The 27,713-nt window shown below is 37.4% G+C and overlaps 1 protein-coding gene across 1 annotated transcript in view; it reads left to right on the top strand.

Moving 5' to 3' along the window:
• The window catches only part of ROS1 (ROS proto-oncogene 1, receptor tyrosine kinase), a 130,493-nt gene that overhangs the window by 68,435 nt on the left and 34,345 nt on the right, over nucleotides 1–27,713 (top strand). The window contains 7 exon segments of the mRNA XM_027848575.1: nucleotides 7,207–7,320; nucleotides 11,253–11,349; nucleotides 11,351–11,438; nucleotides 17,280–17,316; nucleotides 21,209–21,320; nucleotides 25,691–25,800; nucleotides 25,803–25,880. Of these exon segments, the coding sequence (XP_027704376.1) occupies nucleotides 7,207–7,320; nucleotides 11,253–11,349; nucleotides 11,351–11,438; nucleotides 17,280–17,316; nucleotides 21,209–21,320; nucleotides 25,691–25,800; nucleotides 25,803–25,880 (636 nt within the window).

Raw genomic sequence — 27,713 nt, 5'->3', positions numbered from 1 at the left:
TGGACTAGATGACCTGTAAGGTCTAGATCTGTGATCTAGAGATCCTATTTGTGAAAAGAAATACTTGGGGCTATTGGCTCAAGGTATGTATTTGCAGCATTCCAGTATATTGATTGATTTGCCAAAGTTTGAGCCCGTGAGGACAAATGTGTATAATTAATTTGGACAAATTATTAGTTTTTTTTCTTCCAAACCTACTCACACGAAATAGCTAGGCTATTATGCCAATGAATTGTTGAATTGAATTTCAGTTGGAAGGGGCAACATGGCTAATGAAGGCGAATTACCAATTGACCTCCTGTAGATATGCGGGAAGAATGACGATAACCTATCTTGCCTAGGAAGTGTGACTTTCCTGGTGCTTCCTACCCATACACCCTCCGTAAGACTAAATTTTAAAGTACATGCCACATTCCTTGCATGTATTGAACATGAGAGATGTAATTTGAATAAACTCCGCAGAATTATGCAGGATAGGAATAGAGACTGGATCTGTGATTTCATTGGTATAAGGAATCCTCAGATGAGGAGTTTACCTCTGCTGATGTAAAGTGGAAATTTCTCTGGCACTTAGAATCTCACCTAGAGTCCCAAGAGGTTAAATGACTTGTAGAAAATCAAATAGCCAAGATATAATTGGGGCAAGTATTCAACCTAGGTCTTCCTGGCTTCAAGGCCAATTATCTAGCCACTAAACCAAGTTATTTCTCAATAGAGCTGTATGATTTCATACAATTTGCTTGCAATTTTCTTGGTATTTTTATGTATTATGACAAACACCTAAAGAATTCTGCACTGTATATTTTTGTAAAGGACAGACAATGGGATCTATAATTTCATGTCGGTGGGGTAATCCCTGTGTGAAAATTCCCTCCACTGATGCCAGGAACTCTACTGCAAGTTAGTCTTTGAGAGTTACTCAAGGCAGTGAGAGGTTAAGTGATTTGCCAAGGATCACAGGGCAGTTTGTGTCAAAGGCAGAACTTGAACCCATATGTTCCTGACTCTAAGACAAGATCCTCTAACTCCTACCTTAGATAACCTCTCAATTAAGAATCTTATTTTACCAATAAGTCCATACTTTGAATGAGGAGACCTAGGAACAGTGTTATACTGGTAAATGCTTAACAACTAGCTCTCAAAAATTATGTATGCATGACACACATTAAGTCTAATCTGCATTATTAACATTTTCTCCATCACTTTGCCTAGAGAAATCAACAGAAACAATAAACCAAGCCCTGATTTGTAGTATTTACTGATTTCCAGTTCTAAATATATACTCACTTCAAATCCGGCCTCAGGCCAAACACTTGACACTTACCAGCTGTGTGACCCTGGGCAAGTCACTTAACCCCAATTGCCTAAAAATTAAAAAATAAGTAAATAAATATATACTCACACTGAAAATTGTTCAACTGTGTCCAGCTCCCCACTTTTTAGCTGCATACTTTAGGTAAGTAATTTCACCTCTTAGTCCTTCCTCTCTGTAAAATGGGTTTAATAATACGTGTGTGATCTACCTCCCAGGTTTGTTTTGAACAAAATGCCTTGTAAACCTTAAAGCATCACATAATTGTGAGTTAGTACCATGAAGATTAAGCCCCAGGGTAATTTCAAATCACTCACATCCTTCCAGATCCACGGCCCAGATCTCATTCTTTCTGAGAAAGCATATCTGTGGCTTCTTTGGGTCAGAGGTATCAATAGTCATAGCTCCATTTAACTCAGGTTCAATCCCACAGCAAGAGCATTGGTTTTCCTCACTCTGATAGGAAATGTTTATGTTCTGCAGAATATAGTGTAGGGTGTTTATAATATTGTACTAGAAAATTTGGCAGCCCTTTGCAGAGGCTTCTACCCAATACAAGTGACTACCTCCCAAAAATTATTTTAAATATTATTCCAGATTAAATTTTATTTGGAGGTAAAAATGTATCACTTCAAATATAACTTTGCCAAGTAGGGTAAATATTAAACAACTCCTAACTATTAATGCAGATTTGGGACAAATTCTCTCCTTTTCTAAAAATGTTGATGTTTGTTGGTTGCTGTTGCTGTTTCAGTTGTGTCCAACTCTCTGTGACTCCATTTGGGGTTTTTTTTGGCAAAGATACTAGAGTGGTTTGCCATTCCCTTCACCAGCTCATTTTATAGATGAGGAACTGAAGCAAACAGGGTTAAATAGTTTGCATACAGCTAGTGTCTAAGGCTGGATTTGAACTCAGGTCCTCCTGACTCCAGGCACAGTGCTCTATTCACTGCACTGAAGAGTCACTGTAAGCCTAACATTATGAGAATATATTACAAGAATGACCTAGAAAAGTATTTTCAACTAAGGCTCTGAATATTAAAGATCTCAATCACTGTGCAAGATGGATTCTGAATCGTTTTTAATATCACAAACACGTAGAACTTTTAATCCTACCTTATACTTTATGCTACTGTTCAGTAACACGGACCATCTTATCGTTCTCCCAAATGACACTCTACCTCCTTGCCTTTTCATTGGCTATCCACCAAGCCTAGAATGCTATCTCTCCTCACCTCTACCTCTGGCTTCCTTGGCTTCTTTCAATACTTAGCACTAATCCCACTTTTTGCAAGAGGTTTTTCCCACCCCCCTTTCACTCCCACCTTGCCACTACCAGTATTTTCTCCCATTTACATTGTGTATATGCTGGTCTGTGCATGGTTGTTCACCCCTGTGCATGCTGTCTTCCCCCTTAGAGCATGAACTCCTTGTGGGCACAAACCACGTATGTGCCTTTCTTTATATCCTTAGCACTTATTACAATGCCTGACAACAATCTTGTTGATCAACTAATCAAAACCAAGCAGTCCTCCTCTGAGTATGTGACTTATCCCCTTACTGGATCATAAGCTTTTTGAGGTCAGAGATCATCATTTATCTAAATTTTGCATCAACAACTCTCAAGCTCCCCAAACCTAACATAGTTCATTTTATAGCCTTGGCATTTAATAAATGTTTGTTGGTTTGATTTAATGTTAATGAGTTTAAATTTGTAGATTACACAGAAAAAGAATTATGTCTATTTCATATTCTTGGTGATGTTGTTCCTCACTTCCTGAATAGGTGTTTTACTTCAATTTAGTTGGACAAACATACTTGTTTAATACATGCAAGGAATGTGGCATGTAATTTAAAATTTAGTCTTGTAGAGCATGTATGGGTCGGAAGCACCAGGAAAATCACGCTTTCTAGGCCAGATAAGTTATCATCATTCTTCCCACATATCTACAGGAGACCAATTGGTAATTAGCCTTCATTAACCAGGTTCCCCTTCCAACTGAAATTCAATTCAACAATTCATTGACTGAGTTAGGACATTTTGAAAAACACTGTTTGGCAGCAGGGGCTTGTGAAGGAAAATTTTTGGAAAACTAAGGGGATTAAAAATAATTTTTTCATTTTTAGAACTAATCACAACATTAAATTTCTAAACATAGATTACCCTACGCTGGGAAAAAGTGTGGAGCAGGTTGTATAATACAAATTTTAATAATCCCATGTGTAGCTTTATCTGAATGTAATTGTAGGCATAGATTTGAAGTTATATAATTTAGAATCCCTCTGAAATAATTCAACTTTGGGGGAAAAAAATTTAGTTTGCCTAGTCGTGGAAATGCAAGCCCTAAACTCTTCTTGTTGGGAAAATAACTTGATGGTGAAGTTGGCACATTGTGATTATTTTATGAATGAATTATAAACATTTCAATATTTAATGTTAATAGCACTAAAATTTTCATTCATATTAGTAATATGTATATGTTTATATTTTATTTGCAAACATTGAATTGCTTCTATTGGTTAACAGTTCACATACTCATCATATTTGAAAATAATCATAACCTGAAATAATGATGAAATTATATCAATTTGAAATTCAACACTTGCTGATGTAGCAAGGCAATTTTCCACATAGTTTTAGAGGAAAAAACTTGAGAAATATTATTTGGTCTTTGCCACATAATTAAACATTTTATCAACAAAAACAGTTGTTGGCAGCTTAATTGTTGAAAGACAAGTTATATATATTGGACTATCATGACAGAAGCTAGCCCTGTGATTTACCAAACTGAGAAAGGAAGTGGTACCTTAGTCTCAGAAGTGCTTGCTCCAAGGCATATATAATCTAGTCATGAAGCCTCTTCCAGGTAACATTCTCCTTTGTTATCAGAGTAGTAGAACTAGTTGACTCAGAAATAACATCATATGTTTTCCATAATTTTCTCTTCCCAGGTATTCACCTTATGTGTGTGTGTGTGTGTGTGTGTGTGTTTCATGTCTCCTTGGTTCCCACATTGCATTGCTTGCTGGTGGGAAGTATAATTGATATTTGTACTGGACATTGAGTAACCTCTCATTAATCCTGTTTATAGATGTGGTCTTACTGTCACTTTCATTTAATGATAACTGTGACAGTTAATGATGGCACTCTATTATTTCTCATTCTTTGTCCCTTTCTGCTTCCTTGTCTTCTCTTTCCTTCATTTTTCTTCTCCCTTTCTTCCTTATCTCCTTCCCATGCCAGTCCTTTCTGCATATTTCATGAATTGCTTTTAGCTTTAAGGGTGCTTACCCTGGTAAATGCCTTGTGTGCCCTGCACTTTTTGCTCTGTAAGCACAATGAGCAGTTGTTTTCCATATAGCCCATTTTGCTGCTGGCTCAGTGCTCCTTCCGTTTCAAGACCTCTTAAGGATTTTTCTGTCTTCATGTCCACTACAGTATAATGTAACCTACAGTACAGAAGAAAAAAAAAGTAGGAAAGGATGAAAAAAACCTCTCCTTTTCTAAACAGAATTACACACATATAAGAAAAACAAATGAAATAACTGATAATGGGTCAGTTAGGCACAACAAATAACAAATTGCATCAGGTAATTACAGTTGTAAAAATGTTATACGTAACACATATGTGGCTTTTAGCAAGTTTAGCTTTCCCAGATCTCAGTTTCCTCATCTATAAAATAAGGGAATTATATACTAGCTGGCCTCTGGGGTCCATTCCAGCTCCAGTCTATGATCCAATGGTCTTTGTGAGGCAAGTATATGTTTCCACGTATGTATATGCATATTTATTATTCTTAGTATGGAGTCCTTAAATATCTTGTGAAATATTTACGGCTAAAAATTAACTTGAAAATATAGCGTTACTCTGGCCATCCTTCCTTTTAAACCTGTTGAACAGGAACCTTTAAATTTGGAAATACGTAAACTCTGAGGTTACATGAGCTCCCTCTGCTGGCTAATTTGAATATTTAGACTGAAGGACAGTATTTCCCTTTGAAGTTTTTATGCCTCCAGATGTTAAAGAGCTCTATCTTTGTCTAATTATCTCAATAAATATTTTTGACACCTCCATTTTATCTTGTGAAATTAAAATATTAGTTATTTCAGCCTGAGAAAAGTCAAAGTAGGGAAAATGTGGAAAAGTACCATTTAACTTTTAGACTGGTTATTGTTATAGTAAAGTTTGCTGTAAAAATACACAACTTATGTCCAGCATCATGTTGGATAAATTAATGTGCATAAACTCTCTAAAAGTGCGTTAATTCTTAGTGTCTTCTCTATCTTCACCATCAGTGCAGAAGGAAGGGAAGCCAAAAGGACAGGATTGAGGCTCGTTTTTGCAATTTTCTTTGTCTGACGTGCTGTCATGACGAAAGAATTCATCACTAAGTGACCAGTCCTCTAGTGACGAGCTTTTCTGTACTTTGCTGAGCGCACAGAGTATTGAAGTAAATATAATAGCAGTCATTTCAATAGCACTTTAAGGTAGGCAAGATGCTTCATTTGTATTATCTCATTGTTTCTTATAATGACATTCTAAATTAGGTCCTATTCATACGTCCATTTCCTAGGTGAGGAACCTCAGGCTTGGAGAGGTTGATTTGCCCAGAAGGGGGAAGTATTTGAAGCGAGATTCAGACCGGGGGAAGTTTTTGAAGCAATATTCAATCCCAGCCATTCCTGAAACCAAGTTGTAAGTTCTATATACTATATCACACTATGAGAGTATTGAACTAGATGTCTTCTAAATTCCCTTCCACTGCTAAAATTCTGTGGCTCTGCCAGTTCCTTAGAATGTCAGAGAGGTTCCCTGTAGGATTCGTGCAGGCTGACCACATTTCCTGTAACCTACATATGTCATTCTACATCCCATTCCCAACCTTTTGTGTACTATTCTGTGTTGTGGAAAGCATAATTTGGATTCTGAAATCAGACTTGTATTCAATTTCCAAATCTGTAATTGACTAAGTAAATAGCAAGTCTCCTAGAGACTCCTCTTCTCCCCCACACCATTTCTTTCCTTGCTAAAGAGATACCGTATATAAAATGTTTTGGTAATCTAATTAAAGGTAATTATGTTAAATTTTCTGTATGAATTTATTTAAATCATGCCTTATCTTTGTATAATCATGTTGTATTTTTTGCATTGTTCTTTATATCAGTATGAAGCATAACCTGTATAGTTACAAAGTCTATTCATATTCATTATCCTATCTGATTCTCTCATAAAGATCCTGTAAGGTAGAAGAACAAATGTTATCTTCAAAATTAACTGAAGCTCAGGGAGGTTAAATCACATGTCTTGTATAGGCTCATGCAGCTACTAAGTGGTCTATCCCAGGATTGGAACCCAGGTCTTTTTAGCTTTCTCATATCACATAATCATTTTGTATATTTGTCACAGATGTTTTCACGGCATGCTACTACCAACAGTTTCTGTGTATCTAATGAATTGATTTTAAGTCTTGAGCTTGTCCTTACTGTTGAATTCCTCAAATGCTTCTGTCTTCTAAGTGTTTGTTTTTGTATTTTTGAAAGCTCCATGACATAGTGTAAGAACACTGAATTTGGAGTCAGAGGATGTATCAAAATTCTGACCCTGATAATTGCTTCTTGCATGACCTTAGCTAAATCACTGAAGTTTCTTGGCCTGTTTTCTCATCTGTAAAAAATTCAGGGGGTTGGTCTCTAAGATCTCTAAGACCTTCGGTAAGTCATTTGTTTCCTTCTCTATTTCTCAATTTCATTATCTGCAAAGTGAAGAGATTTGATTAAATCTCCTCTAAGATCCCTTCCAGCTATAAATCTAGGAGCCCATAATGCCTATGAGCCTTTAAATCTATGAGCCAATAATGACCCTATAATCATTTTGTCTTATTCTTTATTTCAGACAAAACTTTCCTAACTCTGCCTTCCACCACTGGGGCATCAGCTATACTCAGTGCTACCAATACCAGCTTTGCCACCAACTTACCACCTGCCAAAACAAACCTTATATTCTGTGGTTATAATAGGATCTATTTCAACATATCTGATGTATTACAAGGAAATTAATAACAGGACAGACAACTTGGACATGGAGTCAGTTAATGATAAGACTAGAATTATTAAATCTCTGTCTTTAACCTTTTCCAGGGTTACTACATAACCCTAGGTTTCCTAGGTATCTGCCTTGAGGCAGATACCTTAAGAAAATCAGTTACAAAAAAAATGTCCTATATACGACAAAATGTTATAACAGCACATTTTGTAGTACCAAAGAACTGAAAACAAAGTAGATCTCTATCAGTTCAGAAAATATCACTGCTGCATAGGCAATGATTAATATGAAGACTATACTGAGACCATGGGAAGACTTATACGAACTGATGCAAAATGAAATATACATAACCAGGAAAACAATATAGATAGTAAATGCAAAAATGTAAATGAAAAGAACCAGGGCACCTAGATGGTGTAGTGAATAGAGCACCGACCCTGCAGTCAGGAGGACCTGAGTTCAAATCTGGCATCAGACACACAGTACTCACTAGCTATGTGACTCTGGGCAAGTCACTTAACCCCAATTGCCTCACAAAAAAAAAGAACAAAAACAAAGTTCTGTGTGAATGCCATGTAATTATAATGATAGGCTGAGTTGTAGTTTTTCCTTCATTCTTGAAGAGGACCATGACATCAGAAAGATAATGACATGACTTGCAATCAAATTGGATTTACGTGAGGCAGGGCTGTGCAAAGTCACCAGCGTCACTTTCTCCTCCACAGCCATCTCTGTCCAGTGGCCAGATATAGATCAGGATGACTGGAGATGGCCCAAGATGCAGTGGGAGTCCTTGGCCTTTTTAAGCTAAGGTCTTTCCGAGTTCTCACTTTGAGTGAGTTGACACTCATTCAGTGAAAGAAGAGATGGAAGGCATGTACCTTTGCAGAGGAGGGGGACTAGGGAGGTGGGATACAACATACACTGTTGGACTTGATGTGTAGGTTGGTTTGCTGAAATGCTTTTCTCTCTCTTTTTTATTCTTTGTTATTAGAAATATATTAGGCTGTGAGAACAGAGGGATATATTGGGAAATGAATGTTATATGAAAAAAATAAATTTTTAAAAGAAATTATTTCGTATTATTTTACTTAGTGTTTACTTGTCTGTGTACCCTTCGTATCATCCCTCTCTCCCCAGTAGAATGTGAGACAACAAAGAGCAAGGGAAAATTGCTAGTTTTGGAGTAATAAGACTTAGGTCCTTAATAAATGTTAATGTTAATAAATGTTAACTTACGTTGAGTTTACATATATTATCATAAATAAACCTCATAGAAATTCTTTGAGGTACATTAGATAGACATTATTATCCCAATTTTACAGGTGAGAAAACTGAGAATCGGGGAGGTTATGACCAAGTATGTTTTTGCTGTTCAGTTGTCTCAGTTGTCTCCAACTCTTCATGACACCATTTGTGGTTTTCTTGGCAAAGACATTGGGGTGGTTTGCAATTCTTTCTCCAGCTCATTTTACGGGTGAGGAAACTGAAGCAAACAGGGTTAAATGACTTGCTCAGGGTCACACACCTAGTATCTGCAGCCAGAAATTTTAGTCTTCCTGACTCCAGGGTTGGCACGCTATCCACTGCGCCACCTAGCTCTGCCAACTAAATAAAAAGGATCATTTTCATTGTCAGTAATTCAATTCAATCATGTGCTCTCTCTCTCTCTCTCTCTGTCATACACACACACATATAAAATTTGATCCTCACAACAATCTCGTGAGGCAGGTGCCATTGTTATCCTCATATTACAGATGCAGAAACTGAAGAGTATAAGCAATTTGTCCACTGTCACACAACAAGTGGGTGAGACAGGATTTGAACTCAAGGCTTCCTGATTCCAAGTACAGTGCCTTAACCACTATGCCCTGCTATATTTCCAGATGCCTGAAGTAACTACAACATTCCCTTTTGTTATTGATATCTTCTTGATTTTATCAGATGGGGATTTGGTGACCTATTCCATTTCATAATGCTTCATCAATGATCAGCTGGGGAAACAAATTCCAGGCTTTTAGATGCGCTGGGATTAACTATGCAATTGTATTAGTCAAAATCAGAAAGTTCTCCCAGCTTTTTGCTGTTTTTTACTCTTAAGTTGAGAGACCAGTAGTTTTCAATCTAGCATCTAATTTGTCATTTTCTTACATGATAAATAAATTTCTCTTACATGACTGGCTTCCCTCCCAATCATTTTCATTTTTAAAACAACGCATTGTAATTCTGACTCCAGATACTAATTTCCCCCCAAAAAAATTCATTATAGGAATTTTAAGAGAATATAGTTCTTACTGCAGGTTTACATCCATGTTCACATTACATGATACGGATAACCATAAGATACTATTACTCAGATTCTCTGGAACAATTGCTTCTGGGGCAGGGGCAGCTAGGTGGCCCAGTGGATAGAGCACTGGGCCTGGAGTTGGGAGGACCTGAGCTCAAATCCGGCCTCAGACCAGACGCTTGACACTTACTAGCTGTGTGACTCTGGGCAAGTCACTTAACCCAAATTGCCTCACAAAAACAAACAAACAAAAAAAAAAAAACAGTTGCTTCTGGGGAAAGAAGTCTTAGGAACTTTTTCTTTGGAAATGTGGGGGTGTGTGTTAAATTACTGGTATTACTCTTGCTTTCTGCTGTAGACTTCTATTTTCATCCTTTAGTCTCTCACACATTGAAATATCTGGTTGGTGCTTATTTTACCTAATTATTGATTGTTGTGTGAAGCCTTAGCCTAACAAGAACTTTTTCATTTTGCTGGTCAGAAGTATGATGTTTGTACTGGGCAGCAAATAAATGATCATTAACTCTGTTTATAAATGTGATCTTACTGCCTACTTGGATAGCTTTTTCCACAAAGCTGGAGTTCTGGGCAAACCAGAAATTCCCAGATTACTGGAGGGGAATAAAAATTTGGTTCAGTGGGAAAAAGCCAACTATAATGGAAGCAGTCTGACTACTTCATCTGTGAGATCAGGTGAAGACCACTCTACTGTATACACTGACCCTATCCCTAATTCTGAGGTACTGTCATGTATCTATATTATGCCTCCAGAACAGTGCCCTGTCCACAGGATGTACTTTAGAAATGTGAAATTGAGTTGTGTTCATTCAAGACCCGATTCCACCATTTCATTTTAAACCATCTGAGAGTGACAAATGATTTTGTTCCATCTAAATGAAGGAAAGGTGCGTGCATGCTTGCATGCGTGTGTGTGTGTGTGTGTGTGTTGAAGAGTCAGAGTGTAAGATTTGAAAACCCATACTACATGCCCAGAAACACATTCCTTGTTTCACCACGCGGTGTCACCAGCCTCCCACATAAGTCAGCCTTTGGCTGTCATACAAGGGCGAGAGCCTCAGGAAAACCAGCCTAAACCCCTCCCTAACTCTATTGCCCCTCAAAGAATTTTGCTAACATGCTGTAAGGTAAAGTGATAGAGTTAAAGTCATTGTTTTAAGGAAAATGGATCCAGAACCTAAAGAGGCATGGTCTAATAGGTGATGATTATTACAAGATGATGGCCTTTCTGGTGGATGTCCGTGGTGACATTTTAGTATTATCTTACATTGGCTGTACCGCTGGAGTCGTGCCAGTCATCATCGGATATCTCATTGAGTTGGAAATAGGGGATGACTTTTTCCATCACGTAGAATGCCCAGAATGATAACGATGTAAAATTGATCCTAGTGGAGAAGCTTTTAGGCAGCTTATTCACTTAACTGTTTTCAAAGATGATAGACGAGGTTGCTTTTAATTTGAAAATAAATTATTTCATCTTCTATTGAAAGTACAACAGAGAACACATTAGTTTCCCTTCTCCCATCCCACTTTGGTGCTGTTATAAAATCCAAGGTGATTTTTCTTTTGATCTTTCTTTTACTACCAGAAGCAGTTGACTTCATTAACAAAATAGTGCTCTCAAATACCAAGTCCCCAGTATCCTGAAGGGAGCGTAACATGCTAAATGGACCTGCAGAATCAGTTTGCAATCACCCATTTGTCTCCAATTCCTAAAACTCCTTTAAATCAAAGTAAGCTTCCAAATGGAAGGCTTTCCTTACCCATCTTTATGGTGGAAAAAAATATATATTCAAAATAAAGTGAACCTCTTCAATAAACATAAAATCCATATCTAAGGTCAGCCTCCAAGCTCAAGATACTGAAATGGCTGAGAAAATTCACTTTTCAGTTCTTACCTGTCACCCTGAAGAGATAGCGAGGGTGTTGAAACATTTGCCATTCTAAGGAAATCTTACATCATGATTCCAGGAAATACTAGTTTGCAATTAGACAGGAGGCCTCTGGCTAATGCTGATCTCATCAACTTTTGGTTTGAAGTCCAGAAGGTGAAGAATATCACTTGTGACCTTTTATGCATACATTTATTTTTTAGCTTAGAAGATGTCTGGGAGTATCTTTATACTTCTATGATAATTATCTCAAATGTATTAACTCTGACTTTTAATTATGTAGATACAAAGCAACTTTTGGTTGGAGTTAAGTCCCTATTATTGCCTCTGGCTTGCCATTTAAATGCCTGAGGGTATAAACTGGGCAGGTAGGTGGTAAGGGATAGAGTGTTGGGTCTGGAGTAAGGAAGACACTTCAGGTGTTCAGGTTTGGCCTTAGACACTTAATAAGTTGTGTGACCCTGGGCAAGTCACTTAACCCTATTTGCCTCAGTTTCCTCATCTGTAAAATGAGCTGGAGAAGAACACGGCAAACTGTTCCAAGAAAATATCAAATGGGATCATGAAGAGTTGGACAAGACTGAAAAATGATCTCAGCAACAACAATGAAGTACGAATTGTCACCTTATTAAGACTCAGTTTTGATTATACTCTAAGGATTTCTGAAGGGTGTTTTCCACACCTGCAGATCAGATATGGCCAAGTTATTCCACAATGTTTCTTTGGCCACAGTACTCTTGGCATAGTTTGTGGATTTGAAATTCATAACTCATAAAATTTGAGAAAATAATCTGTTACAATAAAAACCCATATCAATATAATCTTTTACTAAGAACTTTTCTCACAGCAACTGGATGAGGTAGTTCAAGTATTATCTCTGCTTTACAAATGAAGATACCCTGTCTCAGAAAGGTGAGATTACTTGCTCACAGTCACATGGCTGAGCCCAATCAAGTCTTCTGATTTTTAATCAAGTGTTCTTTCTTTCCACTGCACCTCATGGTGACTAGTGTGCTCTCAACCATTTTAATAAGTATTATATGGAGTCTTAGGAAGAAACTACAATGTCTGACCTATTCATTCTAAACATGAATGATGGATGTTGGTTTGACTTTTATGGAGAATGGCCATTTTCTAAAAAATGAACTTTAATTGTCATGTAAATATCCATAGAAATTCAATAAGAATTAGATTAGATGATTTCTAAAACCAAGATTTTGTCAAGCAATCCTCATCACTTAATGGGGAGTCAACAATGACTTCAAACATGTCACTCTTAGAAAAAGGTCCTATATTGATGATAATACTTAATATTTATGTAGCACTTTAAGATTTGTAAAGTACTTGGTATATAGTAGCTCATTTGTTCTTCACAACAATCTTATAAGATATGTGCCATTATCATCTCCACTTAACAGACATAAGCATTGAAGTTAAGATAGGTTAAGTGACTTGCCTAGGGTCACACAGCTAATAAATATTTTAAGCAGAACATGAACCCAAGTCTTTCCAACTCCAGGCCCAGTGTTCTATCAATTATGCCATATTGCTTGTACAACAGTATCTATGCGTCTTTCCCATTACTGTTGCTATATATGTTGTTGTTGTTGTTGTTCAGTTGTGTTTGATTCTTCAAGACCTTGGGGACTATAGCATGCCAATACTGTCTACGGGATTGAAAGATACTAGAGTGGTTTGCCATTTCCTTCTCCAGTGGATTAAGGCACACAGAAGTCCAATGACTTGCCCAGAATTACACAACTAGTGAGTATCTGAGGTTGGATTTGAACTCAGATCTTCCTGACTCCAGGATCCACTGAGTTACCTAGCTACCTCAGATATACATATACCCCTACATATACATAAATGCATGGAAATACATGGTAATTTTTAGTACAACTATTATATATATACATACATATATATATACATATATATATATATATACATATATAACTTAGTATTGATGTGACTTTGCAGTCTCTTTTAAACTACAGGTTTTCCCCCCCAAGGTGGCAAAAAATCTTGACAAATTCTCTTCCATTTTTGCTATAATAAGGAGAAGTTAGTTTAGATTATCTTCCCCTTTTTTGTATGAAATGTATGTAGGTTATTAAGCAATATTGTCAAGCATTTAACAACTGGGTGTTGGTAACAAATGCTATAACTTCATGGGATTTAATCACTCAATAATAATTACTGACTTTTAACAATTACTGACATTTATATATCACTTAAAATTTATAAGGCATTGTAGAAACATTATCTCACTTGAGCTTCAGTGAAGCAGGCTCTACCAGTAGTACAGTCTCTGTTCTATAGATGCGGAAACTGAGGCTTAGAAAGATGGTGATTTGCCATTGAATATCAGCATTCTAAGTTCAGTGCAATATACGCATTTCAATACTGCCCCAGTATGCCCTACAACGCTTACCATATTTTCTTGAGCTTTGTCACCATTTTGTGCAAAGGAAGCATAATAGGACAGAGTAAATATTAAGCCACCCTTGGAGTCAGGAGGACCTGTGTTTAAGACTTGTCTCTGATATATACTAATTGTGTGACCATGGGAAAGTCACTAAACCACTCAGGATGTCAGACAACTCTAAGACTGAAAATTACTGATGAGTTTCCAATATGCATCAGCTGAGGGAGTTTTATGGAGGGAGTTTTCTATACTGATAAAATCGCAAGTCTAAAATAAATAAAAATGGAAAGTAGCTTTAAAAAATACTAGACTAGATTGGTGAAAGAGGTCATGATATTGCCTTTTCTGGAGATTCTTAAAAATTCATGTATTTTCATCCATCCAAGACATAGCATAATTTGGTCCAAAACTCTTACTGAATTTTTCCTTTCATGACTCATTGTAGCATGGATGTGACATGTATGCCTCCCTAAGGTTATGCCAGCAGAATAAAGCTTTGGAAGTCTGATAGGAAAATAGATTTTGAGGTTATGTAATCCAATCCTGAGGGCAACGCAGTGGATAGAGTTCCCAGTCTGGAATCAAGAAGACTCATCTTTCTGAGTTCAAATCTGGCCTCAGACACTTACTAGCTGTGTGACTCTGGACAAGTCGCTTAACCCCTTTTGCCTCAGTTTCCTCATCTGTAAAAGTGAGCTGGAGAAGGAAATGGCAAACCATTTCAGTATCTCTGCCAGGAAACCCCCGAGTGGGGTCATGAACAGTCAGAAATGACTGAAAAATGACCAAACAGCAACACCAGCGCAACAGCATATAATTGAGGAAACCATGAGAAGTCAGGTAACTTCAGAGGTCATAGAATCATTGATCTGGAGCCAGAAGGGACCTTAGAGGTCATCTAGTCCAAGAATACCATGTTAAAGCTGAGGAAACTGAGGCCCAAAGAGATTAAGTCAGTAACTTGCAAAAGGGTACATAGGTAATAAATAGTAGAACCAAGATTTCAACCCAGTTTCTCTAACTCCAAATACATTTATTTCCTTCCATACCACACTGCCTCCCAACACGCTAAAAAAATTTTTTGAATGTGGGCTTAGCAATAGACTGTCTGTCTTTCAGAGACAAGCCTAGTTCAAAGAGGCTTATGACTAATAAGCTTGGCTGCTAGGTGATAGCTTTCTAGTCACTTATCAAACCATCTACTAACTGAATGCAGTGGCAATGTTCTGCATGAGAGCAGGAAGTACCTATAACGATGAAGTCCTAAATCCATGGAGTATTTAAGGAAATGTATTCGTTTGGACACGTCTGAACATCTAATATTATTTGATGGCGACAGTAAAATACTGCTAGGTTTCTAAGAGGACTGACAAATGATGGCTAGCCAGAAAGTTCTACATTCTTTGAGCAACTTGAACCTACCACATAATGAATGGGCTTCTAGGAACTAATCCCGTAGCACCATACATTCACACCCCTTGAGTTCAGGTGCTGAAAGATGAAGCTGAGTGGAAGCGTGACTTGTGTCTTTGTATTGAAGTGTTTCCTTGGAGGTAGAAAGAATGGGAGATGGTTCGTTAACTGTGCCTTCTGCTCCTCTTCATTCATCTTTAAAATGAGGGGCTTGCTCTGGATTTTTCTAAAATTTGATGAATGACACATGTGATACACTCTCCGAGAAGGGAGAATAGAGGCGTACTTGAAATTTTATAGATTAAGATTAGGAAAAAAAAAACAAGTAATTTTGCTTTGGACATTTTCCACAAGGAAGCAAATGTGAATTTGGTTTTTTCCCCAGTTATTCATGTTTTGCCCCCAAAGATGCCAAAGTTTCTGATTTCCTAATTCTGTGATAACACAAGTCTGAATAAAGCAGCTTGAAAATATTTTCTGGGTATAAATGTGGGTCTCATTCATAGGCCCCTGACTCCCTTGTGATTTCCTGGGATAGCCCGTGGCATTCTTCCAGTTGGTGGTCTGCCCAGAACATTCATTGCTGTAGTTAGTCTAATGCATTACAATTTTCCAGCCACTGCTAATGCCCTTTTCTCTCAAACGCCTCTGTAAAAAAATCTCCCTGACATTTCATGGAGCACTAATGGTTTCTGGTTGATGTATTAAGTTAGGTTATACTTTTGCACCCCTCAGACCTAAGTGAATTTCATACATTGGACCACCAAGAAATCACAGCCAGGAAGTTCTAAAACTCTGGAACAATATGTTAGTTTTTTGAATAATAGATAGAATTTATGTAGTACTTAGAAATTTGCAAAGCATTTTTATAAATATTTTCTTTTATCCTCACAACAGCCTTGGGAAGTAGGCGCCATTATTATCCCCATTTTATAGATGAGGAAATTGAGGTAGGCAAAGGTTAAGTGACTTGCTCAGGGTTACACAGCTAGTAAGTGTCTGAGGCTGGGTCTGAACTCAAGTCTTCCTGATTCCAGATTCAGCATATTATCTACTTCCCCATCTAGCTACCTTTTGTGGGAGTCCCTATATAGCATAGGGAGAAAGTACATACCAATTAAGTGTAAATGTTTGCCTTAATGGAAAAGATAAAGTTATAAGACTGAAACTAGTCCACATCCCCTAAAATCTCTTTGTGACTTTATTTTTGTTTTTCATTTCCTCTCTATAAAGTGGGGACACTCTACCTTCCAGTGATGCTGGGTGGAATTGTCCCTTACCAAGTAGATAAATGCTTCAAAATGACAACAAGACAAAATGATAGGCCTTGAATGCTAAATGAAAAAAAGAATACATTTTATGTATGGAAACTAGTCTTCCCAAGACAGTTTACTGGGGAAAATGTAGGCCTAGAATGTCTGTCGAAAAACTGAAGCCTTTGTCTTTTGCTATTTGCAAATCAAATGAAAAATATCACCCACCACCATCACAGTAGTACATATTAAGTGCCCCAATTTACAGATATTTATAGCCATGCAGACAGGGCAAATTTTTCTGGACAGCTGTCATCAGAGGCCCCATAATCTAGAGTGACTATCAATTGGATTGAAAGTCAAACGTCCTACACTGAATTCCTGGCTCTACTTTTGATTAGGTAAGTGATGTTAGGCAAGCCATTAACTCTTTTAATGACCCAGCTTTGCTATCTTTAAAAAAGAGAGATACTTGCTGCTTGAACCAAAGAGTTGCTGTAGAAATGAATTAGAGGTTCATAAAATATTTGGGAATCCTTTGAAAAATTACAAATTAAAATATGATTTTTAAAAAGTCATCATATAACAGAGTAATTGGGAACAATGATCTCTCCATTTTGGTCATTCAGCATGTTTCGGCTGTGACTTTTCACCCCCCATCTGACAGTAAGTGTTTAACATGATGGATGACAAGAAATCATAGCTGTGGAGCTTGATGGGTAATTTAGACCCCAAAGTGTATGACCTCTGCACTTCCTCCCCCCATCTCTGGCAAAAAAAAATTAAGTACAGGCTTCAAGGAAGTGACTAGAAGGGCACTGGGGATCCTGATTGCTATAAAGAGGTTCTAATTTTTTAAATGGAGAAGAAACTTGTCTTCATATTCATTCATTTTCCATAGATTTGTGAACCAATGGGGACAACGCATTCTGAAAAGGAAGAATGTTGGTTGAGGTTCAGTTTTTATTTCTAGTGGAAAGACAATGCTTTTTATTGAGTGAAAGCTGTCTGCACATAAGGTCCACTCTATACTCGCATCTTCACAGACCTGCATCCACACACAGTCTATGATGTCCAAGTTGTGGTGATTTATGTAACAGAAACGACAAGACAGCCAACAAGCACTTAGTTGCTTGGTGCTAGGACTTTCATGTTGTTGGCACCTTTCCATAAGCTGTGCCCCACATCCTTTAACATAATCATATACAATAAACTCTTGATGCCTTCAGCATGGTACAGAGGAGAAAGCTCTGGATTTAGGATCAAAGAAACTGAGGATGATGATGATGATGATGATGATGATAGCCAGCATTTATATAGCACTTTAAGGTTTGCAAAGCGCCATATATATATCAGGTCATTTGATTTTCACAACTCAGTGAGGTAAGTGCTGTTCATATCCCCATTTTGCAGATGAGGAGACAGAGGCTGAGAAACATTGTGCTTCTCTATAGGTCACACAATTGGCAAAGTGTCTGAGGTAGGATCGAACTCAGGTCCTTATCATTCTAAGTCAAACACTGTACCACCTCACTAGCTATCTGTCTCTACTACTATGTCAAGTCAAGTCAACAAGTATATATTAAGCACTTAATATGTGCAAGCACTATGGTAAGCTTGGAGGACACAAAGAAAGGCAAAAATAAGCCCCTGTTCTCAAGGAGCTCACAGTCTCTGAGGCAGGGGAGACAACTTGTAAATAGCTATGTACAAACAAGATATATACAGAATAAGTTGGAGATAATCAAACAGAGGGAAACTAAACTAGCAAAACCAAACTAAACTAACAATAAAGGTAATTCGAAAAGATTTCTTGCAGAAGGTTGGATTTTAGCTGAGACTTAAAGGAAGCCAGGGAAGCCCAGAAGTAGAAATGAGAAGAAAGAGAATTCCAGGAATGGGAGACAATTAGTGAAAGTTTCTGAAATCAGGAGATGGAGTGTTTAGCGCAAGGACACCAGTATCACTGTAATAGAATAAAGAACACAGGCATAGATATTTAACCTTTCTGGGCCTCAGTTTTCCAATCTATAAAATAATGAGGTTGTACTTGATGACTTCTAAGCCTTTTTCTTGATCAAAGACTATGATTCTATGAGAAATTTACTAGCTGGCCTCTATCCTACCTGTCTGCTCTCATCTTCTACTAGGTGTCCCCCAGGTGACACAGTAGGTCATTTGTTGTTGTTGTTGTTGTTTTTCAAGGCAATTGGAGTTAAGTGACTTGCCCAGGGTCATACATGTAGCAAGTGTCAAGTGTCTGAGGCTAAATTTGAACTCAGGTTTCCTGACTCCAGGGCTGGTGCCCTATCTACTGCACCACCTAGCTGCCCCTACAATAGGTCATTTTAAAAAGACATTTATGTTAAAAATTTGCAAGGGCTTTCTGCTATAGCAAAACAGCTTGTAGAGTATCTTATAATTTACAAAGGGTTTTCCTGTATCCTATTTCATTTGATCCTCAGAACTACTCTGTGAGGTAGGCTGGGAAGGTTCAGGGTCAGGAGCCATTTATTCTTGGAAGAATAAGCACTCTCTACTTCCATTTTTTTGGTCTTTATTTTGTAGAATGTTCAGTGTAGTTGATGACTGGCTTTTTTTTTCTGTTTCTAATTCAATTGTGATTAAAAGCCACCTAGGAAAAGGGCCATTTTATATCATGAGAAGAAATGAATGAAAAAGCACTTATCAAGTATCTACCATGCTCCAGGAACTGTGCTAAGTTCTGGGAAACACATATAAAAAAATGACAACCTTTGCCCTTAAGGATCCTGTATTCTAATAGGAAACAATACATTTGGAAATAGTGGTCAAGGAAGGGAGTTTTTATAGGAGGAGTCATAGGAAGGGTGAGTAGAGCTATAGAACAATTAATTTTGCCCTTACCAGAACCAATAGTAAGCCTGATTTGATTACTTTCCCCAGAACAAGAGGTGGAAATGGGAATTGTGACAGGGCAAATGGCAAGGTATCCCAAGACATTTGAATGTGAATGATGACCTGAGACCAATCAGAGAGGGAGGTGTGTGTGCTGCTGATTCAAAGGAGGATGCTGTTTAAGTTTAGAGAGTAGGCATAGCAGCACTGTGGATGGCAAGATGTCTCGAGATTCTGGGGATGATGGATGTAAAGCAAGGTCTGAGTCCAGCAAGATGCAGTCAGTTAGAAGAATTTACCTTCATTCATTGTGAAAAAGGTTAAAGAAAGGCAAATTAGAGAAGATATTTAAAAAGTCCTTACATGACAAAACAGGCTGCATTTGTTCAGATGTGTATCTCCCCCTACAAATTTAAACAACTCTGAAGAGGTAGGAAAACTCTCCCAAATGATACTAAAATGTGGAAAATAAAATTCGTTTCCATTTCTTATCACCTGCATATTTCAGCAAGACCAGAGATTATTTTAGAAAATCTAATTTAACTGTTTTTGGGTTTTCCCTTCAGTCTTAAGTGAAGAAAATAAAAAGCATCAATAGCCCGCCAAGGCAACATCTTCTGATAGAGATTGCTAGCTTGGTTTTGAAAGGGCTCAGAGTTCCAGCTTGACCCGTGAGCCTGATCTGGCAAAAGTTAGATTTCTTTCCATTCCCCTGACGTTTCTAACTAGCTACCACCTACCTCAAAGTTGCAGGAATAAGGATAAGACCTGTGATTTCACTGGCATAAGGAACTCCCATGTGAGTAATCTCCCTCTACCAATACAGGTCAGCACTTTCTCTGCAATTTAAAGTCTTAGAGAATTACCTAGAGCTCTGGGAGATTCAGTGACTTTCCCAGGGTTGCACAGCCAATATGAATAAAAGCCTGAACTCAAACTCTGGTTTTCATGGCTTTGAGGCTAATGCTCTAACCGCTATGCTATGTTATTCTGCCTCTCATTAATGTATACAGTAGGAGGGAATAAGCATTCATTAAGTACTTATGATATGTTAGGCACTAGGCTAAGTTCTTTATAAATATTATCTCATTGTATTTCGTGCTAATACAATGCTGCAAAATAGATGCTGTTATTGTCCTAATTTTACACATGAGGAAACTGAGGCAAATTGAGGTTAAATGATTTGCTTAGGGTCACACAATTATTAAATGTCTGAGGCAGGATTTGAACTCAGGTCTTTCTGACTCCAGGTCTAGTATTCTCTTCACTGTACCATGTAGCTGCTTCAGTATGAGATTAATATCTGAAAAATGCTTTAAATATTCCATATCAGAATTATATACCAACAACTCAAGTTAAGAAATTTCTTTTTGCCTTCATGTCATTAGACATTTTGCTGAGCCCTAAGGATATGCCAATCTTCATTTTGCTGAGCCCTAAGGATATGCCAATCTTGAGGGTTACAGTTTAAAATTTAATTTTCAGCCATTAATTTTTTACAGTAAAGGCATTTTAAACATTCTTCATGTATGTCCTTTCAAATATAGCTATAAGCTGTAAGACACTGTATTACTATTGCAGGAAAGAAAGAAAAAACACATTCACCACAGAGACAGAAATGTTGATTATCTAATATTTTTATTTGTCACTGACTGAAGAAACATTTTCTTTCTCCCCACAGCTGGAATTCCAAGTAAGTCAAGAATTCCCAAATTACTGGAAGGGAATAAAAATTAAGTGGAAAAAGTCAAAGATAATTGAAGTAATCTGACATGCCACATCCTTGAGATTGAGTAAAGACTACTCCTGCTTGTAGCATCTTTGTTTATAAATGGATAGATATATTTTTTCTGTCTCTGATAAAGGTTTCTCTTTACTCCAGTAGTAAAACAGTACCTTACAGGTTATATTTATATTTGAAACATCATATATATGAAGAATATTTAAAATGCCTATTACTGTGAAGGATGAATCGCTGAAATTATATGAATAATTGAGTGTATTGTATTCTGTAGGGGTTAATTGATCTGATTATGTTACATAAGACCTAACTATAGTGAGGAGATCTCAGTTTAGCAACTTAGCATGCATACTGATACTCTGGTGCCCAATTTCAGTTCATCTTTTTCATCACATTTAATAAAATCAGATTCTTTTATTCCCTTTCTCACCTACTCTTTCTTCTATAATTGCTCTGAATGTTTGTTTTAGAAAATTTTAACCTCCTAATCATGAAATTTACTAACTAGTTAATTTTCTCAACATTTATAGAATACCTGTTGTTGTTGTTTATCCTTTGTTTTCAAAGAGGACCAATGACATCATGGGTGATGTCTTGACCTGTACATGAATTGGATTTAAATGAGGCAGAGTTGCACAAAGTTGTCAACCTCACTCTCTCTTCCAGAGTCATTGAAGTCTAGTGGCAAGACAAAAGTCAAGACAACTGGGTGCAGTGGATGACCTTGATGTCTTTGATGTCTGACCAAGTTGCCTTGGTGGCCATTGAAATAAACTGTCCTCTTTGGCCCATTCCTCTGGGTGAAGTCTTCATGTGCTTGGGGTAGATACCCCACCTCACTCACAGTTGAGTTTGAGGTCTGTTGGATCCCCTCAATCTTCTTTAGCCTGTCCATTAAGATGTTTTTTTTTTTCCTGAGGTGTGGCCACTGCACATGCTACAGAGTACCTATTAATTATGCTATGGAGAATATAAAAAATGGTAAGACTTGGTCTCTATGCTTGAGGAATTTACCTTCTTTCCTTTTTGAACCTTAGTTTATCCTGTGCACTCAAAAATACAAGCTTAGAATCTCTCCCAAATCTACCTGTTTCTATTTCACATGTCGGTGAGTCAAACATTTATTAACCACTTAAGCATGTATCAAATACTGTGCTAAGTGCTTAGGATACAAAAAAGGTAAAAATAAGAACTGTGCCTATCCTGAATAAGTTCATGTTCTAGTGTGGGAGAGAATATATAAATGACTAGGAATATACAAGATATATACAAGGTGAAGATATATTTCAGAGGGCACTAGCAGCTGGGGGAACTGGGAAAATCCTTCTATAGAAGGTTGGATTTGAGTTGAGCCTTGATGGAAGAAAGTGAAATTAAGAGGTAGAGATGAGGATGAAGAACATTCCAGGAGGGACAGCCAGTGCAAAGGCATGGAAATGGAAAGATGGAGTGTTGTGTGCATAAAACAGCAAGGAGGCTAGACCATAGTGTATGTATAGGGGAGTAACATGGAAGAAGACTTGTAAGAGTCCCTCTTTCTTCTTCTGACACCATTTTTTTCTTCAGAACATGTAAACCTCTTTTCCATGAACTGATTCATGGTCTAGATATTTCTTACCCAGATAATGGAGCACATATTGTTCTTCTAATCATCATTTTCCACAGTAGATGAATAATAATATTTATTGAACATCGCCAAAGGTGCAGACAGAAATAGCACAGAATGTAAATTAGACCTGCATCTGAAAAAGGCCATTGCATGTAGTTCAGTGAAGGATTTTATGTGTGTGGAAGAGATTAGAACTTGTACTGCATTTCCTACAAGTTTAAACCATGTCCTAAATGGAAAGCATGCAATTAATGAACACATGCAGCCTCAGATCCTGCCAGTGTGGAGAGCTCAGCAAACCACATTGGCTCAGTTGGTTAGTTTTCTTGCCAACTTGAAGAGAGAATTCCAAATACCAAGGACACTCCCCTCACGGGACTGTGTAGACATCTTTCACAAAGCTCCAAGGACAAAAGTTGCTTCCATATTTACCCCTCTGGCAATTTGTTCTTATGGAACCCCTTCTCAGAATAATGTTTTGGTCTATTTTTTGCTTCATCCTTCTTTGGAATTCCCAACACCTTTAATAACTTTCCCCGCTCTCATTTGAAAATGTCCTTGTCCACACTCTCATTTCAAACCTTTAGGCATCTTTGGCCATCTTCTTTTGTGAGGAGCCAAGAGAATTTAGAACTATAGGGCCCCTGCCTGTAAGTGGTCACTGGTCACTCCTTCTGTTTGTGTCACCCACCAGAATCACAGCATAGTTCTGGCAAGTACCCATCTTTCTGTCATCCTTTCCCATCGAGTAGCATCTTAAAGAATTAAACATGTATTGCATCCTCAGTACCCCAAATCTCAACCTCCAAGACCTGAGCGTCACTTTACTAGACAGATGAATGAAGTGTAGTCTTCTAAATAGCTCAGCAAACTTGTTTGGTCAAGATATTTTGGTTAAGATCTGTTATGGTTTCTCTGGTGATCTGTGATACCACTCATATTCCAGATTTCTGGAGGTAAGTGACTAAAATATTCTTACAAATTGGTACAAGGTTCTTTCTTTTGATGGATTTCAATTCAACAAATATGCATTGAGTGCTTCATATGTTCAAGACCTTGTGGAGAATGCAAAGAAGAATAAGAATTGGGAACCCTCAAAAACTTAGTCCAGTAGTAGGACAAGATGTTTACAAATGCTATGATATAGAGTGTGAAAGTATAGTAAGATAGGCATAAAGTTATTTCAGAGGAGAAAGAAATCATTACTGACTGAATAAATCAGAGAGTGTTTCTTGGAGATGGCTTATCTAAATTGCAACATTTTAAGCCTATAACAAAGTAGGCTTTTTTCACTGTATTTCAATTCAAGAAACATTTATTAAATGACACTATATTCAAAGCACTGTGTTAGATGCTAGGGAGATCAGGAGAGAGATGAAACAGATGCTGTTTTCAAGGGGCTTGTACTGAATACTCCTTATACTGCACACCTATCCTGGAGTGGTACAGGGATCTAAAAAGATTGTTTTACATGTTAGCTCAGGGAATGAATTTTGATGGGCTGAAAGGTTCTCAATTGTTAAAGGGCTTAGAACTCTGCTGCAGTGGAAACAACTCTGGATTTGTAGGTCAAAGGACCTGAGTTCTAATCTTGGCTTTTTTCTATTTACTACCTTGGGCAAATACTTACTTACTTGTCTTGGGCAAATCACTTAATACAGGAGTGTTTAACTTTTTTTGGGCCTCTGGTAGTCTCATGAAACTTAAGGAACCCCTTCTCAGAATAATATTTTAAATACATAAGATAAAATACATAGGATTACAAATGAAACCAGATATATTGAAATAGTCATCAAAATATTTTTTAAAAAAGTTCACAGACCCAAGTTAAGAATCCCTGACTTAACATATCTGGTTGTTTCATAGTTGATTTAGTTGATTCATATATGAAATGAGAAATTTGGCCCTTTCAACCTTTAAGGTCCCTTCTAATACTAAATCTAAGATTGGCTAACCTTTGTTAACATTACAGCTTGACTTTTCTATGATTCAGGCCATAGAACTTTCAGTTTGAGAATAATAGTAAAAACTTAGATTCATATAGAGCTTTAAGGCTTATAAAGTACTTTGGTCCTAATAACAGTCCAGTGAGATAAATAGTGCAAGCATTATTAACCCATTTTATGAAAGAGGAGATTGAGGCTCTAAGCAGTAAAGTGATTTGCCCAAGGTCACATAGTTAATAAGTGACATAACTGAAACTCAAAATCCAGGTCCTCTGAATTCAGATCTAGTGCTCTATCATACCCAGTATAGAGAATGTTCTGAACCAATTCTTGCTCCTTTTTTCATAGATGTATAAACCAAACTAAATTCCTTTAAAAACAGAATTAGTATGAAAATAAAAAAGGAAGCAGTGGATTCTGGAATTAGCAGAATGATGCTAGTTAGATTACATCTTCCCTACCACTTAGCCAGAAATGGTAACTTGGAGCCAACAATGGTGTCACTGATGAAGAGATAAGTCAAAGTCTACTAGTTTTGATGGAATAAGTGACTCTATTGCTTTAAATTCTTAAGCAAAGTTATGCCTTCTAACAGTAGGAAAAAAGTATCCTCTCTTCATCATCAATTACACTTAATTTTCCTGGCTAGGCTATGCTGCATGACCGTGTGCATTGCTGGAGTGCTTTTCAAGACCCTGCTGTGTTCTACAGCCAAACCATGTGAGTGGAATGAGGCCGAGTGTCGAGTGTGCAACAAGAGAGTCTTTGGACTTATGTCACCGAAATGATGTATGAGTGTCCAGAAATAACACACACGTTGCCGTGTATGCTTGCTATATTTGTTGTTTTCTGTTGTTCCCCTTGTAGGAAAGGGAGTTGGAACAATTCACAGGAATGGGGCTTAGCATGGAAGATGGCATTTAATGGGCCCTGTGGGAGTATTTGCATGTGGAAGTCAAAGGTCCTAGAAGAAATATTTAGTTCTGAGCAGTAGCAACAAACAGCCTGCGGTTTGGTGAATACAGTGATATCAGAGATAAGATTTCATTGGTTCAAGGTACTTTGAATGTGTGTGTGTATGCATGCACATGTGTGCATATTAAGCAATTACACAAAAGTAAAGTAACAAGTACATGCTCGTGTCTGCTCTGCTCATTCTGATTTCATTTACAGTGTATCCTGAGTACTTGTGCTTTGTTAATCTCCCTAAAATCCAATTTTCATCATGATACTCCCTTGCTCAAAAATGTATAATGGATCCCTACAGGGATTTTTTAGGTGCCTACCATGTGAAGGGCACTATGCCAAGTGCTAGAGATGCCAAGCTGAAAAACAATGTGGTCCCTGCCTTATGATCTAATAAGGAAAGATAAGGCATACATAGAAATGAATATGAAAGGAGAAAGAATGTGATAAAGGTAAGGGAGAAATCCAAAGTACTATAAGGATTTTAATCAGGTAGAGATCACTTCCCATGGTGGGGGGGGGTCAGGGAAGACATCTTGGAGGAGGAAGAATCCTTCTCTTCCATTAAGGTCCACATCAAGTGAAAACAGAGGGAGATGAGGAGGGAGCGTGCTTTAGATATGGTGGGATGGTTTGTATGGAGGTAAGACAATATAGGATGAGATAGAGAAACAGTTAATAGTCCGATGTGACTGGAACACAATATGTGAGAAGGGGAGTCAAGTGAAACAAGACTTATTAGACCATGGAAAGCGGCAAATGACAGATTAGGGAATCCAAACTCATCCCATTGACTTTTGAGGCCTCCCCTAACTTTCAGTCCTTATCCAACCTGACTTCCAACTCATCCAACCTGGTTTCTCATTACTATTCCCCAATATGTACCTTACACTTAGGCAAGGCAAATTTCTTTCTCTTCAATATCTCAGAACAATAATAATAATAGTCTATATTTATGTAATGCAGTAACAGCCTTACAAGCTGTTTTTCTTATAACCACCCTATGTGAGTATAAATATTAGCCTTTTCAGAGAGGTTAAGAGACTTGCCCAAAGTCATCTATCAAGTGAAAGACAGAACCGTGACTTGACCACAACCCTTCAAACACCAAGTCTATGCTAGATCTCATTATTTCTAGGTCATTTCTAGCTATGTATTTTCCTCCATGCTTGGAATGACTTTCATTCTCCTCTCATATTATACTCAACCTTTAAGACCTAACTAGTCTCACCTCTTCCATGAAGTCTTCCCCAAGTATTCCTGTTTACACTTATCTCTTCAGTGAATTCCTACAGTACTTTAGTCAATAAGAGTTAAGTTTAACAACTTGTCTCATTGTTCTATGCACATTAGTTCTGTTTTGTTAGTTATGATGGTAGACAGCACGGCCTCTGCCATTTTTGTGTGTCTGTTAAGTGCCTATGAATACAGTACTGGAAGGTGTTTGGTAGATAATTGGGTGGTTGATTGGTTGACTTTATATTTGTATACTATGAAAATAATTTGAGAACATTTTTGATCTTTGGAGATATCAATTTCAGACAATCTCAGTGCTAAATTCATCTGCATAAAATAACATGGGAGAAACATAATGCCAATTATACATAAATATGAATTTGTATATATTTACATATCTATGGGCAGATATACATATGTAGAAAGATTGTATCTTCTTTATTCTAAGTTCATTGAAATAAATTCTCCTCATTATGACTCTTGCCTATTTTCTAGACTTAATTCATATCATTCCCCTTTATATACTCCACAGTCTAGCCAAACTGGCTCACTTTCTCTTGTCCAAACTTGGCACTCTATCTCTTCCCTCCATGCCTTTTAAAAGACTCCTCCTTCGTATCTGGAATAAACTTGCACTTCACGGAATCTTTAGTTCCCTTCAAAGCCCATTTCGTGTGCCTCTTCCTGT

Source organism: Vombatus ursinus, unplaced genomic scaffold, assembly GCF_900497805.2.
Source record: "Vombatus ursinus unplaced genomic scaffold, bare-nosed wombat genome assembly UNPS02006779.1, whole genome shotgun sequence".
NCBI lineage: Eukaryota > Metazoa > Chordata > Mammalia > Diprotodontia > Vombatidae > Vombatus > Vombatus ursinus.
The sequence above is the reverse complement of the archived record's forward strand: the minus strand, read 5'-3'. Positions and strand labels throughout refer to the sequence as shown.